General features: G+C 46.9%; 1 protein-coding gene across 3 annotated transcripts in view; it reads right to left on the reverse strand.

Moving 5' to 3' along the window:
• LOC106566317 (membrane-associated guanylate kinase, WW and PDZ domain-containing protein 3) overlaps positions 1-17075 on the reverse strand; it is a 242739-nt gene that overhangs the window by 113843 nt on the left and 111821 nt on the right. For all 3 annotated transcript variants that reach the window (XM_082959784.1, XM_082959782.1, XM_082959783.1), the window contains exons 3-5: positions 16880-16996; positions 6920-7039; positions 5566-5739 (exon numbers count right to left, since the gene is read on the reverse strand). In XM_082959784.1, the coding sequence (XP_082815910.1) occupies positions 5566-5739; positions 6920-7039; positions 16880-16996 (411 nt within the window). The remainder of the gene's footprint in view (positions 1-5565; positions 5740-6919; positions 7040-16879; positions 16997-17075) is intronic.

Genomic DNA, 17075 nt, shown 5'->3' on the forward strand with positions numbered 1-17075 from the left:
GAGTAATTGAGTGTCATCCTCATAGCAGTGATAGGAGAGACCAGGTGAGGATATGACAGAGCTGAGTGACTTGGTCTATAGAGAGAAGAGGAGAGGTCCATCCTCATAGCAGTGATAGGAGAGACCAGGTGAGGATATGATGGAGCTGAGTGACTTGGTGTATAGAGAGAAGAGGAGAGGTCCATCCTCATAGGAGAGACCAGGTGAGGATATGACAGAGCCGAGTGACTTGCTCTATAGAGAGAAGAGGAGAGCAGGACACCAGCAGTGATAGTTCGTGGTACAGATACTATCCACGCCACCTGGTAGGAACGACCTGCCAGATAAGATGCAAACCAGGAGTGTGCCGAGCCTGAGACACCCAGCCCTGAGAGGAGGATCTGATAGAGTCTGAGACACCCAGCCCTGAGAGGAGGATCTGATAGAGTCTGAGACACCCAGCCCTGAGAGGAGGATCTGATAGAGCCTGAGACACCCAGCCCTGAGAGGGTGGAGAGGAGGATCTGATAGAGTCTGAGACACCCAGCCCTGAGAGGAGGATCTGATAGAGTCTGAGACGCCCAGCCATGAGAGGAGGATCTGATAGAGACTGAGACACCCAGCCCTGAGAGGAGGATCTGATAGAGTCTGAGACACCCAGCCCTGAGAGGGTGGAGAGGAGGATCTGATAGAGTCTGAGACGCCCAGCCCTGAGAGGAGGATCTGATAGAGCCTGAGACACCCAGCCCTGAGAGGGTGGAGAGGAGGATCTGATAGAGTCTGAGACACCCTGCCCTGAGAGGAGGATCTGATAGAGCCTGAGACACCCAGCCCTGAGAGGAGGATCTGATAGAGTCTGAGACACCCTGCCCTGAGAGGAGGATCTGATAGAGCCTGAGACACCCAGCCCTGAGAGGGTGGAGAGGAGGATCTGATAGAGCCTGAGACGCCCAGCCATGAGAGGAGGATCTGATAGAGACTGAGACACCCAGCCCTGAGAGGGTGGAGAGGAGGATCTGATAGAGCCTGAGACGCCCAGCCATGAGAGGAGGATCTGATAGAGACTGAGACACCCAGCCCTGAGAGGGTGGAGAGGAGGATCTGATAGAGTCTGAGACGCCCAGCCCTGAGAGGAGGATCTGATAGAGCCTGAGACGCCCAGCCCTGAGAGGGTGGAGAGGAGGATCTGATGGTTCATGGTGTCGAAGGCAGCGGATAGCTCGAGGAGGATGAGACCTGAAGAGAGAGAGTCAGCTTTGGCAGTGAAGAGAGCCTCCGTGACACAGAGAAGAGCAGTCTCGGTTGAGTGAAGCCTGACTGGTTAAGGGTCAAGAAGATTGTTCTGAGAGAGATAACGAGAGAGTTGATCAGAGAGAGCACGCCGAAGTGTTTTGGAAATCAAAGAAAGGTCGTTTTTGGATGTCAGTGGGCTCGAGTGTTGGTTTCTTGAGGAAGGGAGCGACTCTGGCCAACTTGAAGTCAGTAGGGACAGGGATGACTTGATGAGGGAAGTGAAGAATGGGAGAAGGTCTCCAGAGATGGTCTGGAGAAGGGAGGAGGGGATGGGGGTCGAGCAGTGCAGGTTGTTGGGCGGCAGGACCATCACTATTTGCTGGATGTCATCTGGAGAGAGAGGGGAGAAAGAGGTCAAGGCGTAGGGTAGTTCTGGAGAGAGACATGGGAGAAAGAGGTCAAGGCGTAGGGTAGTTCTGGAGAGAGAGAGGGGAGAAAGAGGTCAAGGCGTAGGGTAGTTCTGGAGAGAGAGAGGGGAGAAAGAGGTCAAGGCGTAGGGTAGTTCTGGAGAGAGAAATGGGAGAAAGAGGTCAAGGCGTAGGGTAGTTCTGTGTGAGTGGGACCAGTGGGTTCAGTAGTGTCATGACGTTGGCCTGTGGGTAAGGTTTATGACCCCCCCTCCATAAATACCTTTCTCCCTTCCCCTCTCTGACCCTACTGAAGGACTTGAATAGCCTGTGTTAAATATAGAGAGTCTGGGAACATCAAACAAATGGGGAAAGGAACCATATTTTGGTAATAAAACCAGTTGGAAATATGCTTTGGAACGTAATGAGTATGGATGTCAGTTCGGTTGTCATCTGAGACATTATGACTGATGACAGGACGACATAAACTGTACCTGGGAAAGTATACACCCTCTAGTTATCAGAGTCACATGGAATTGTTATGCAATTGAAATGTTTGATATTGAAATTGTTTGTTAGGAGATTAAATGTAATTTTAGCTTCCAAATGAGAGATTTGGGTTTTCATAAGGAAAGTGCCCTGCTTGATCAGTGGCCCACCCCTGTGAAGAGGAGGGGTTATAAACGATGAAACACATCCTTCCCCCCTCTCCACTATATAAGCCTTTGACGAAAAGATAACCATGTTGTTCCAGTACGGGAGGTCTGCAACCTCTACGTTAGAAGGACACACATGTCAAGTACAGAACTAAGCCAACCTCGGCGTGAGCTTTGGTGGCGAATGGTATGAACTTTGAGCTTATTCACTACAGAAGTGATACTTCCTAGCCGTTGAGTTAGCAGCGGCCGCTGTAGACGTGGGCTAGGAAAGGACGGACGACGGATCCAGTCTAACAACCAGACGAAGATACCACCACGTATCCAATTGACCACCATTGACATTCTTCCGAAAACAGGAAGATCTGTTGGCCAACCCGGCCAGCATCTACGACCAATCTACCGAAGCGCAGCTCAGAGTAAATATTTATTGCATTTTCCTTTTCCAAATGGGCAGTAATTTAGAATGCATAAGATAATGTATTTACGATAGCATAGCTGCTGTTTCTTTGTTCCTAAATCTTCCCGCTCTTTCATTCAAGCCCAACCCCCTTTCCTTTGTGTAACCAGGTTTCGTCCACCGGGATGTTTTCTGTATGACATCATTTGTATTCTGTGTATTTGTAATTCTGTGTGATTAGTTTAGGTATTTAGTAAATAAATAATTAAACCCAATTTTGTATTGCTGATTCAACTTGTTAGCCAGGGTTCGTGAAGATAACCAAGAATTTACAACTTTCATTATGAGACTGAAAATAAGACAAGGGTTAATATTGACTGCTATCGATGTAAAATATTACAAAGTATTTTAAGAGTTTATTCGGAAGATAACGGCTCTATAAACGTTCTTCCGTGGTGCCCCGACTATCTAGTTAATTACATTTACATGATTAGCTTAATCAGGTAATATTAATTACAGAGAAATCATTTTATAGGTTAGCATGTCATATCACTTAATCCGGCATAGCCAAAGACACGACATTAGGCTGAGTGAATGAGGAGCGGATGTCATCAACCTTTTTCAAAGTTATTTTACAAAGTCGTCCGCAGAGATTTAGAGCGATAGAATGCGTCTTTAGCAGCAGATACAGAGGAGGGAGTGGAAGGTGGAGCTGGCCGGGAGGAAAGGGGACAGTGAGAGTCAAGGGAGTTAACCTGTTAGGGCTAGGGGGCAGTATTGACACGGCTGGATAAAAAACATACCTGATTTAATCTGGTTACCACTCCTACCCAGTAACTAGAATATGCATATACTTATTACATATGGATAGAAAACACCCTAAAGTTTCTAAAACTGTTTGAATGGTGTCTGTGAGTATAACAGAACTCAAATGGCAGGTCAAAACCTGAGAGATTCCTTTACAGGAAGTGGCCTGTCTGACCATTTCTTGAACTTCTTTTCCATCTCTATCTTTTACTAAGGATCTCTGCTCTAACGTGACACTTCCCACGTCTTCCATAGGCTCTCAGAGCCCGGGAAAAAACAGAATGTCGTCATTCCAGCCCCAGGCTGAAACACATTTCTCAAGTGGCCGATCAAGGGACTCTGGGCTTATGCGTGTGACCCGACCGCCCCCGCCTTTGGGATTTTTTCCTCTGTTTGCCGAAAAGGAGATTCCCTGTCGGAATATTATCGCTTTTCTATGAGAAAAATGGCGTAAAAATTGATTTTAAACAGCGGTTGACATGCTTCGAAGTACGGTAATGGAATATTTAGAATTTTATTGTCACGAATTGCGCCATGCGCGCGACACTTCTTTACCATTTCGGATAGTGTCTGGAACGCACGAACAAAACGCCGCTATTCGGATATAACGATGGATTATTTTGGACCAAACCAACATTTGTTATTGAAGTAGCAGTCCTGGGAGTGCATTCTGACGAAGCCAACAAAAGGTAATCAAACTTTTATAATAGTAAATATGATTATGGTGAGTGCTAAACTTGCCGGGTGTCTAAATAGCGAGCCCGTGATGCCTGGGCTATGTACTTAGAATATTGCAAAATGTGCTTTCATCAAAAAGCTATTTTAAAATCGGACATATCGAGTGCATAGAGGAGGTCTGTATCTATAATTCTTAAAATAATTGTTTTGCTTTTTGTGAACGTTTATCGTGAGTAATTTAGTAAAATGTTAGCGAATTCCCCGGAAGTTTGCGGGGGGTAGCTGTCTGAACGTCACATGCTAATGTAAAAAGCTGGTTTTTGATATAAATATGAACTTGATTGAACAAAACATGCATGTATTGTATAACATAATGTCCTAGGGTTGTCATCTGATGAAGATCATCAAAGGTGAGTGCTGCAATTAGCTGTCTTCTGGGTTTTGGTGACATTATATGCTGGCTTGAAAAATGGGTGTCTGATTATTTCTGGCTTGGTACTCTGCTGACATAATCTAATGTTTTGCTTTCGTTGTAAAGCCTTTTTGAAATCGGACAGTGTGGTTAGATTAACGAGAGTCTTGTCTTTAAATAGCTGTAAAATAGTCATATGTTTGAGAAATTGAAGTAATAGGATTTTTAAGGTTTTGAAAATCGCGCCACAGGCTGCAAGTGGCTGTTACGTAGGTGGGACGCAAGCGTCCCACCTAGCCCATAGAGGTTAAAGGGAGGAGAGTTGGGTCAAAGAGGCAGAATCAGGAGACAGGAGGGAGAAGAATTTAACAGAAGGAAGAGATGATAGGACAGAAGAGGAGAGAGTAGTGGGAGAGAGAAAATTGCGGCGGTGCATGACCATCTGGGTAGGGACTGAGTGGCTAGGGTTGGAGGAGAGATGGAGAGACAAGGAAACAAAGTAGTGATCAGAAACAGAGGGCGGTTGCAGTGGGATCAGTAGAACAGCCTCTAGTGAAGATGAAGTCAAGCATATTGCCTGGCAGTGGGATAGGACTGGGAAAGGGTGAGGTCAAAAGAGGAAAGGGGTCAGGAGGTTAAAGTCGCCCAGTACAATGAATGTTCATTGGGAAACTAGCTTATCAAGGTGTCAAGCTCATTGAGGAACTCTCCAAGGACACCTGGTGGGAAATAGATGACAGAAATGTTTAGCTTGGGGAGAGGAGCAAACTGGGATAGAAACACACACACACACACACACACACACACACACACACACACACACACACACACACACACACACACACACACACATACTTGTTACAGCTACAAAAGAGAGAAATGAGATCATCAGAAAAGAACTAAGATGCTCAAGTCTGGTGATTGTTCTCAGTGTCTCATCTGTGATGGATGTCTTAATGTTTAGGCTAACAGACAGCCTGTATGTGACTATACCTGACAGACCAGAGTCCTCCTCACTGTTCTCTCCCTCCTCCACAGCCTTCTCCAGGTTGCTAAGCGACTTGCTGCGCGTCCTGAAGTTCCGGAGCAGGTTCCGGTGTTCCTGGTACGTGATTGGTGGGCTCTCTGGGCCAATGTGGACTGGGCGGGGCGTCCCGTAGTAGTTACCTGATAGGATGGGGGAGGTACAGAGGAGGAACAATCAGTTAATCAATTAACATGTCACGTTCTGACCAGTAAAGGGGTTATTTGTTATTGTAGTTTGGTCAGGACGTGGCAGGGGGTATTTGTTTTATGTGGTTCGGGGTTTGTTAGTATATGTGTTTATGTAGAGGGGTGTTTGGTTAGAGTATTCCGGGGTTTTTGGGTTATGTTCTTTATTTCGTATTTCTATGTTCTGTCTATGGTGTGTATTTCTTTGTTGGCCTGGTATGGCTCTCAATCAGGAACAGCTGTACATTGTTGTTGCTGATTGAGAGTCATACTTAGGTAGCCTGTTTTCACCTGTCCCTTTGTGGGAAGTTGTTATTGCATAGCTGTGTGTAGCCTGCATTACTGTTTGTCGTCCATTAGTTTTTCTTGTTTTGTTTAGTAAGTGTTCTAATAAAGTTAAAATGAGCCCTCAACCCGCTGCGCCTTGGTCCACTTCCTACGACGGCTGTTACATAACACTATAAATGCTAGGCATCAAGAGACTCACCCCTTCAAGCTCATGAGCAGTCATTCTGACTGAAACATTCTAACAGTGTAATTAATACATTTCATATATGCCATCTAAAAAAATATATAATTTGGTTTTGTTTATGAAGGTCTTAGGTAACATTAGAATACAAAATAACAGTTTGTTACTGTAGGCTAAATGTAAAAACCCAAAAAACAAGAATTCAAGTTTTCAATCAATTTTATTTGTGGAGTGCCTTTGTTTACAACTACGAAACAGAAAGCACATGTTGGAACGCAGTAACAAATTATTTTTTTATAACTACAAAATAAAAAATGAAATACCTCAACCATCTAAGACACACGGTCAAATTATGAAAACATCAGTAGCCTAAATATCATTATTAGCACCACGTGTGCTTCACAGTAAAGTCATGCTCAAAAGGTGGCTAAACGCTCGCGCAAAATCAAAACGTTTGGTAAACGTATTTTTTACGTGCATTTAACCCCCCCCCCCCCCCCCCTCCACTCCACCACTGGCCAAGAGCAATAAACACACACACTCCTTTGAACTTGCCACTCTCCAGCAGGGCTCCAGACTCTTACCTTTGAACTTGCCACTCTCCAGCAGGGCTCCAGACTCTTACCTTTGAACTTGCCACTCTCCAGCAGGGCTCCAGACTCTTACCTTTGAACTTGCCACTCTCCAGCAGGGCTCCAGACTCTTCCAGGGAAAAGAACTCTTCTATGGAGACAAAATTGTAGTCCACTCCTGATATCTCCTCGTGGCGAGGCTGCCTGGTCGTACCTGGAGATAGGAGGATAATGGAAGGCTATAGTGGACCACACACACACACACACACACTAGTCAAGCAGAGACTTGTTTACAACGGGAAAATACTGTGTTAGGGTAAACAAGCCTCCATCTGGTATAAAAGTACCTGACCTTAAAAGAGACATCTTTGATTTCTGAAGCACACCTGAAACTATTTTCAACCAGCAGCAGTCAGAGGAAAGCATGTGTAAATGGAAGAGATTAACTAAATAAATACGTGTGTGAAAAGTGAGAGGGACATGTCATGTACCATTAAATCACCTCTGAAAGAGACGGGGACATGTCATGTACCATTAAATCACAGCTGAAACATTTTTTTGGTTACTACATGATTCCATATGTGTTATTTCATAGTTTTGATGTCTTCACTATTATTCTACAATGTAGAAAATAGTAAAAATTAAGAAAAACACTGGAATAAGTAGGTGTGTCCAAACTTTGACTGGTACTATATATTTTTTGCATGATCCTATTTTATTTCTCAAACAATATGAACATACACATACAAAAGACCTCAGACAGATGCACACAAATATCAATGACATCACACCTGCCCAGACCCAATGGCATCGCACCTGCCCAGACCCAATGACATCGCACCTGCCCAGACCCAATGGCATCGCACCTGCCCAGACCCAATGGCATCGCACCTGCCCAGACCCAATGGCATCGCACCTGCCCAGACCCAATGGCATCGCACCTGCCCAGACCCAATGACATCGCACCTGCCCAGACCCAATGACATCGCACCTGCCCAGACCCAATGGCATCGCTCCTGCTCAGACCCAATGGCATCGCACCTGCCCAGACCCAATGGCATCGCACCTGCCCAAACCCAATGACATCGCTCCTGCCCAGACCCAATGGCATCACACCTGCCCAGACCCAATGACATCACTCCTGCCCAGACCCAATGGCATCGCACCTGCCCAGACCCAATGGCATCGCACCTGCCCAGACCCAATGGCATCACACCTGCCCAAACCCAATGACATCGCTCCTGCCCAGACCCAATGGCATCGCACCTGCCCAGACCCAATGACATCGCTCCTGCCCAGACCCAATGGCATCGCACCTGCCCAGACCCAATGGCATCGCACCTGCCCAGATCCAATGATATCGCTCCTGCCCAGACCCAATGGCATCGCACCTGCCCAGACCCAATGACATCGCACCTGCCCAGACCCAATGACATCGCACCTGCCCAGACCCAATGACATCGCACCTGCCCAGACCCAATGGCATCGCACCTGCCCAGACCCAATGGCATCGCACCTGCCCAGACCCACATGTTCCCACCAGTGAAAAAAGTGGAACGATGTTCGCCGAGTCGTCATTCTGTAACGATGTTCGCTGAGAGTCGTCGTTCTGTAACGATGTTCGCTGAGAGTCGTCGTTCTGTAACGATGTTCGCTGAGAGTCGTCATTCTATAACGATGTTCGCTGAGTCGTCATCCTGTAACGATGTTCGCTGAGTCGTCATCCTGTAACGATGTTCGCTGAGTCGTCACCCTGTAACGATGTTCGCTGAGTCGTCACTCTGTAACGATGTTCGCTGAGTCGTCACTCTGTAACGATGTTCGCTGAGATTCGTCACTCTGTAACGATGTTCGCTGAGATTCGTCACTCTGTAACGATGTTCGCTGAGATTCGTCACTCTGTAACGATGTTCGCTGAGATTCGTCACTCTGTAACGATGTTCGCTGAGATTCGTCACTCTGTAACGATGTTCCCTGAGTCGTCACTCTGTAACGATGTTCGCTGAGAGTCGTCATTCTGTAACGATGTTCGCTGAGAGTCGTCATTCTGTAACGATGTTCGCTGAGAGTCGTCATTCTGTAACGATGTTCGCTGAGAGTCGTCATTCTGTAACGATGTTCGCTGAGAGTCGTCATTCTGTAACGATGTTCGCTGAGAGTCGTCATTCTGTAACGATGTTCGCTGAGAGTCGTCATTCTGTAACGATGTTCGCTGAGAGTCGTCATTCTGTAACGATGTCCGCTGAGTCGTCGTCATTCTGTAACGATGTCCGCTGAGTCGTCGTCATTCTGTAACGATGTCCGCTGAGAGTCGTCATTCTGTAACGATGTCCGCTGAGAGTCGTCATTCTGTAACGATGTTCGCTGAGAGTCGTCATTCTGTATCGATGTCCGCTGAGTCGTCGTCATTCTGTAACGATGTTCGCTGAGAGTCGTCATTCTGTAACGATGTTCGCTGAGAGTCGTCATTCTGTAACGATGTTCGCTGAGTCGTCGTCATTCTGTCACGATGTTCGCTGAGAGTCGGGAAGCAAGTTCAGGGAGTGAATATATTTAATAAATAAATGAACAAATCAAGAAACACAAACAGCGCACCGACATGAAACATGAACAGAAACAATGACGACTGGGGAAGAAACCAAAGGGAGTGACATATAAAGGGCAGGTAATCAAGGAGGTGATGGAGTCCAGGTGAGTGTCATTATGCTCAGATGCGCGTAACGATGGTGACAGGCGTGCGCCATAACGAGCAGCCTGGTGACCTAGAGGCCGGAGAGGGAGCACACGTGACAGAGAGGGACATGTCGTCAAGTCATCCCAGTGGGTTTTTCCGTGTTTTTCCTTCTCTCTAGTTTGGGTTCTAGGCTTCCTGGTTCTGACCTGTTTTTGCCTGCCCTGACCCTGAGCCTGCCCTGACTCTGCCCTGACCCTGCCCTGACCCTGACCTAACCCTGACGTGACCCTGCCCTGACCCTGAGCCTGCCATTACCCTGAGCCTGCCATGACTCTTATAGGGATTACTGATCTCTGCCTGTCCTGGACCTGCCATTTGCCTTCCCCTCGTATATAATACATCTCTGAGACTGGAACCATCTGCCATTTGCCTTCCCCTCGTATATAATACATCTCTGAGACTCCAACCATCTGCCATTTGCCTTCCCCTCGTATATAATACATCTCTGAGACTCCAACCATCTGCCATTTGCCTTCCCCTTGTATATAATACATCTCTGAGACTGGAACCATCTGCCTCCTGTGTCGTTATAGGGGATGAGTATGCAGATCTTCAATATGAACCCATTGTTTCCTTTGTAGTGCATTTAACAAGTAAAAGCCTTGGGTAGCAAGTTGATACAATTCCAGGTCTGGAAGGTTAAATCTACCCTCAGACTTAGGAAGGTTAAAACCACCCTCAGATTTAGGGAGGTTAAAACCACCCTCAGATTTAGGGAGGTTAAAACCACCCTCAGATTTAGGGAGGTTAAAACCACCCTCAGATTTAGGGAGGTTAAAACCACCCTCAGATTTAGGGAGGTTAAAACCACCCTCAGATTTAGGGAGGTTAAAACCACCCTCAGATTTAGCGAGGTTAAAACCACCCTCAGACTTAGGAAGGTTAAAACCACCCTCAGATTTAGGAAGGTTAAAACCACCCTCAGACCTAAAGCAATGCCAAGCGTCGGCTGGAGTCGTGTAAAGCTCGCCGCCTATGGACTCTTGAGCAGTGGAAACGCGTTCTCTGAAGTGATTTTTATTACATTTTTATTTCACCTTTATATAACCAGGTAGGCTAGTTGAGAACAAGTTCTCATTTACAACTGCGACCTGGCCAAGATAAAGCAAAGCAGTGCAACATAAACAACAACACAGAGTTACACGTGATAAACAAGCGTACAGTCAATAACACAATAGAAAAAGAAAGTCTATATACAGTGTGTGCAAATGGCGTGAGGAGGTAAGGCAACAAATAGGCCATAGTAGCAAAGTAATTACAATTTAGCAAATGAACACTGGAGTGATAGATGAGCAGATGGTGATGTGCAAGTAGAAATACTGGTGTGCTAAAGAGCAGAAAAGCAAATATAAACAATATGGGGATGAGGTAGGTAGATTGGGTGGGCTATTTACAGATGGACTATGTACACCTGCAGCGATTGGTTAGCTGCTCTGATAGCTGATGTTTAAAGTTAGTGAGGGAAATATAAGTCTCCAGCTTCAGAGATTTTTGCAATTCGTTCCAGTCATTGGCAGCAGAGAACTGGAAGGAAAGGCGGCCAAAGGAGGTGTTGGCTTTGGGGACGACCAGTGAGATATACCTGCTGGAGCGCATGCTACGGGAGGATGTTGTTATCGTGACCAGTGAGCTGAGATAAGGCGGAGCTTTACCTAGCAAAGACTTATAGATGACCTGGAGCCAGTGGGTCTGGCGACGAATATGTAGCGAGGGCCAGCCGACTAGAGAATACAGTTCGCAGTCGTGGGTGGTATATGGGGCTTTGGTGACAAAACGGATGGCACTGTGATAGACTGCATCCAGTTTATTGAGTAGAGTATTGGAAGCTATTTTGTAAATGACATTGCCGAAGTCGAGGATCGGTAGGATCGTCAGTTTTACGAGGGTATGCTTGGCAGCCTGAGTGAAGGATGCTTTATTGCGAAATAGGAAGCCAATTCTAGATTTAACTTTGGATTGGAGATGTTTGATGTGAGTCTGGAAGGAGAGTTTACAGTCTAACCAGACACCTAGGTATTTGTAGTTGTCAACATATTCTAGGTCAGAACTGTCCAGAGTAGTGATGCTGGACGGGCGGGCGGGTGCGGGCAGCGAACGGCTGAAAAGCATGCATTTGGTTTTACTAGCGTTTAAGAGCAGTTGGAGGCCACGGAAGGAGAGTTGTATGGCATTGAAGCTCGTCTGGAGGGTAGTTAACACAGTGTCCAAAGAGGGGCTAGAAGTATACAGAATGGTGTCGTCTGCGTAGAGGTGGATCAGAGAATCACCAGCAGTAAGAGCGACATCATTGATGTATACAGAGAAGAGAGTTGGCCCGAGAATTGAACCCTGTGGCACCCCCATAGAGACTGCCAGAGGTCCGGACAACAGGCCCTCCGATTTGACACACTGAACTCTGTCTGAGAAGTAGTTGGTGAACCAGGCGAGGCAGTCATTTAAGAAACCAAGGCTGTTGAGTCTGCCGATGAGGATGTGGTGATTGACAGAGTCGAAAGCCTTGGCCAGGTCGATGAAGACGGCTGCACAGTACTGTCTTTTATCGACGGCGGTTACGATATCGTTTAGTACCTTGAGCGTGGCTGAGGTGCACCCATGACCAGCTCGGAAACCGGATTGCACAGCGGAGAAGGTACGGTGGGATTCAAAATGATCAGTGATCTGTTTATTAACTTGGCTTTCGAAGACTTTAGAAAGGCAGGGCAGGATGGATATAAGTCTATAACAGTTTGGGTCTAGAGTGTCTCCCCCTTTGAAGAGGGGGATGACCGCGGCCCCCCCCCCAAAAAAAAATAATTGTAATTCTTATTGTAATTCTTCAATGGAAGCACCATCCCATTAAACTTTTATCAGATGTAAGGTACTAATACTAACGAAGAGTACATGTTATATACTCTGGTATAAACATCAAACTGCATCCACAACTCTGAAAGTGACAGGTAGAATCGTGGTTAACATGGAGGAATGAGGCTGGAGGTTTTGATGGGGGGAACAAATCTGGGTTCTTATTCCCATAAGGCACCTGGGTCCATTGGGCTCTGGTCTAAAGTAGTGCACTATATAGGGAATAGGGTGCCATAGGGCTCTGGTCTAAAGTAGTGCACTATATAGGGAATAGGGTGCCATAGGGCTCTGGTCTAAAGTAGTGCACTATGTAGGGAATAGGGTGCCATTGGGCTCTGGTCTAAAGCAGTGCACTATATATAGGGAATAGGGTGCCATAGGGCTCTGGTCTAAAGCAGTGCACTATATATAAGGAATAGGGTGCCATAGGGCTCTGGTCTAAAGCAGTGCACTATGTACAGGGAATAGGGTTCCATTTGGGACGCAGACGGAACAACAAGCAACGATCTGTCAAGATGAATCATCTTACTGGCCTGACGCTTGACGACAGTTACCATAGAAACAGTGTAAGTGCTTCTCTCACCCATTTAGTAACTGAACTTTTCACTTTTTATTTATTTCTTTCCATCCTGTTTTTGAGCGGGGAGCAGCAGCCCCCTGGCAGCTCCCTCTCCATCATCATCACCACGGCATCGCAGCTTTGCTACAAGGTTGTTTTCCTATGTAATCATCTGTGATTGAGGACATCTGATTTGAAGTGCATGAGTATATATAAAAATGTGTTTTGGTAAGTGTTTGTGTGTGCGTGACTGCTTGATGTTTGTTGGACTGTCTGTGTGTGTGTGTGTGTGTGTGTGTGTGTGTGTGTGTGTGTGTGTGTGTGTGTGTGTGTGGGGGGGGGAGAGTGTGTGTGATACAGAGAGAGAGAAGAGAGGTATACAGAGAGTTGGAGAGAGACAGGTACACACAGAGAGAGAGAGTGAGAGATGAGACATGTACACAGAGAGAGAGAGAGAGACAGGTACACAGAGAGAGAGAGAGAGATGAGAGAGAGACAGGTACACATAGAGAGAGATGTGAGAGAGACAGGTACACATAGAGAGATGAGAGAGAGAGAGACAGAGAGGTACACAGAGATAGAGAGAGATGAGAGAGAGACAGGTACACAGAGAGAGAGAGAGAGAGACAGGTACACATAGAGAGAGAGACAGGTACACAGAGAGAGAGAGAGATGAGAGAGACAGGTACACATAGAGAGAGATGAGAGAGAGACAGGTACACATAGAGAGAGATGAGAGAGAGACAGGTACACACAGAGAGAGATGAGAGAGAGACAGGTACACACAGAGAGAGAGAGACAGGTACACACAGAGAGAGAGAGAGAGAGACAGGTACACAGAGAGAGAGAGAGAGAGACAGGTACACAGAGAGAGAGAGAGAGAGAGAGAGAGAGAGAGAGAGAGAGAGACAGGTACACAGAGAGAGAGAGAGACAGGTACACAGAGAGAGAGATGAGAGAGAGACAGGTACACACAGAGAGAGATGAGAGAGAGACAGGTACACACAGAGAGAGAGAGACAGGTACACACAGAGAGAGAGAGACAGGTACACAGAGAGAGAGAGAGAGAGAGACAGGTACACACAGAGAGAGAGAGAGAGAGACAGGTACACAGAGAGAGAGAGAGAGAGACAGGTACACAGAGAGAGAGAGAGACAGGTACACAGAGAGAGAGAGAGAGAGAGAGACAGGTACAGAGAGAGAGAGAGAGACAGGTACACACAGAGAGAGATGAGAGAGAGACAGGTACACACAGAGAGAGAGAGACAGGTACACACAGAGAGAGAGAGACAGGTACACAGAGAGAGAGAGAGAGAGAGACAGGTACACACAGAGAGAGAGAGAGAGAGACAGGTACACAGAGAGAGAGAGAGAGAGACAGGTACACAGAGAGAGAGAGAGAGAGAGAGAGAGACAGGTACACAGAGAGAGAGAGAGACAGGTACACAGAGAGAGAGATGAGAGAGAGACAGGTACACACAGAGAGAGATGAGAGAGAGACAGGTACACACAGAGAGAGAGAGACAGGTACACACAGAGAGAGAGAGACAGGTACACAGAGAGAGAGAGAGAGAGAGACAGGTACACACAGAGAGAGAGAGAGAGAGACAGGTACACAGAGAGAGAGAGAGAGAGACAGGTACACAGAGAGAGAGAGAGAGAGAGAGAGAGACAGGTACACAGAGAGAGAGAGAGACAGGTACACAGAGAGAGAGAGAGAGAGAGAGACAGGTACAGAGAGAGAGAGAGAGACAGGTACACAGAGAGAGAGAGAGACAGGTACACAGAGAGAGAGAGACAGGTACAGAGAGAGAGAGAGAGAGACAGGTACAGAGAGAGAGAGAGACAGGTACACAGAGAGAGAGAGAGACAGGTACACAGAGAGAGAGAGACAGGTACAGAGAGAGAGAGAGAGACAGGTACACAGAGAGAGAGAGAGAGACAGGTACACAGAGAGAGAGAGAGAGACAGGTACACCGAGAGAGAGAGAGAGACAGGTACACAGAGAGAGAGAGACAGGTACACAGAGAGAGAGAGAGACAGGTACACAGAGAGAGAGAGACAGGTACAGAGAGAGAGAGAGAGACAGGTACACAGAGAGAGAGAGAGAGACAGGTACACAGAGAGAGAGAGAGAGACAGGTACACCGAGAGAGAGAGAGAGACAGGTACACAGAGAGAGAGAGACAGGTACACAGAGAGAGAGAGAGACAGGTACACAGAGAGAGAGAGAGACAGGTACACAGAGAGAGAGAGAGAGACAGGTACACAGAGAGAGAGAGAGACAGGTACACAGAGAGAGAGAGAGACAGGTACACAGAGAGAGAGAGACAGGTACAAAGAGAGAGAGAGAGACAGGTACAAAGAGAGAGAGCGAGACAGGTACAAAGAGAGAGAGCGAGAGACAGGTACAAAGAGAGAGAGCAAGAGACAGGTACACCGAGAGAAAGAGACAGGTACACACAGAGAGCGAGAGAGACAGGTACACATATAGAGTTGGAGAGAGACAGGTACACACAGAGAGACAGAGACAGGTACACATATAGAGTTGGAGAGAGACAGGTACACACAGAGAGACAGAGACAGGTACACATAGAGAGAGAGAGACAGGTACACATATAGAGAGAGTTGGAGAGAGACAGGTACACATAGCGAGAGAGAGACAGGTACACATAGAGAGAGAGACAGGTACACATAGAGAGAGAGATGAGAGAGAGAGACAGGTACACAGAGAGAGAGAGAGACAGGTACACATATAGAGCGAGTTGGAGAGAGAAAGGTACACATAGCGAGAGAGAGACAGGTACACATAGAGAGAGAGAGACAGGTACACATAGAGAGAGAGATGAGAGAGAGACAGGTACACACAGAGAGAGATGAGAGAGAGACAGGTACACACAGAGAGAGAGAGACAGGTACACACAGAGAGAGAGAGACAGGTACACAGAGAGAGAGAGAGAGAGAGACAGGTACACACAGAGAGACAGAGACAGGTACACATATAGAGTTGGAGAGAGACAGGTACACACAGAGAGACAGAGACAGGTACACATAGAGAGAGAGAGACAGGTACACATATAGAGAGAGTTGGAGAGAGACAGGTACACATAGCGAGAGAGAGACAGGTACACATAGAGAGAGAGACAGGTACACATAGAGAGAGAGATGAGAGAGAGAGACAGGTACACAGAGAGAGAGAGAGACAGGTACACATATAGAGCGAGTTGGAGAGAGAAAGGTACACATAGCGAGAGAGAGACAGGTACACATAGAGAGAGAGAGACAGGTACACATAGAGAGAGAGATGAGAGAGAGAGACAGGTACACAGAGAGAGAGAGAGAGATAGAGACAGGTACACATAGAGAGAGAGAGAGAGAGACAGGTACACAGAGAGAGAGAGAGAGAGAGAGAGAGAGAGACAGGTACACAGAGAGAGAGAGAGAGAGAGAGAGAGAGAGAGACAGGTACACAGAGAGATAGAGACAGATACACAGAGAGAGAGAGAGAGAGAGAGAGAGAGGGGTACACACAGAGAGAGAGGGGTACACAGAGAGAGAGAGAAAGAGAGAGAGGGGTACACAGAGAGAGAGAGAGAGACAGGTACACAGAGAGAGAGACAGGTACACAGAGAGAGACAGGTACACAGAGAGAGAGAGAGACAGACAGGTACACAGAGAGAGAGAGAGAGAGACAGACACACACACAGAGAGAGAGAGAGACAGACAGGTACACAGAGAGAGAGAGAGACAGACAGGTACACAGAGAGAGAGAGAGAGAGACAGACACACAGAGAGAGAGAGACAGACAGACAGACAGACAGACAGACAGACAGACAGACAGACAGACAGACAGACAGACAGACAGACAGACAGACAGACAGACAGAGAGAGAGAGAGATGTGTGTGTGTAGTTATACTCACAGGGGACGGCTCGGAGGTACAGGTTCTCCCTGATCACCTGCTGAAGCTGGCTGTCCATGGATCCAGGAGTAAAACACTTGCTGAGGTACCACCTCAGGTCCTTACACAGAGTGAAACCTGCACGGGAGAGACACGTTATCAGAAGTTAGCAACAACAAAAACATGAGTAACGTGTGTCTGTCACCTGTAACAGGTC

The sequence above is a fragment of the Salmo salar genome, chromosome 13 (assembly GCF_965601325.2).
Source record: "Salmo salar chromosome 13, fSalSal1, whole genome shotgun sequence".
Classification (NCBI taxonomy): Eukaryota; Metazoa; Chordata; class Actinopteri; order Salmoniformes; family Salmonidae; genus Salmo; species Salmo salar.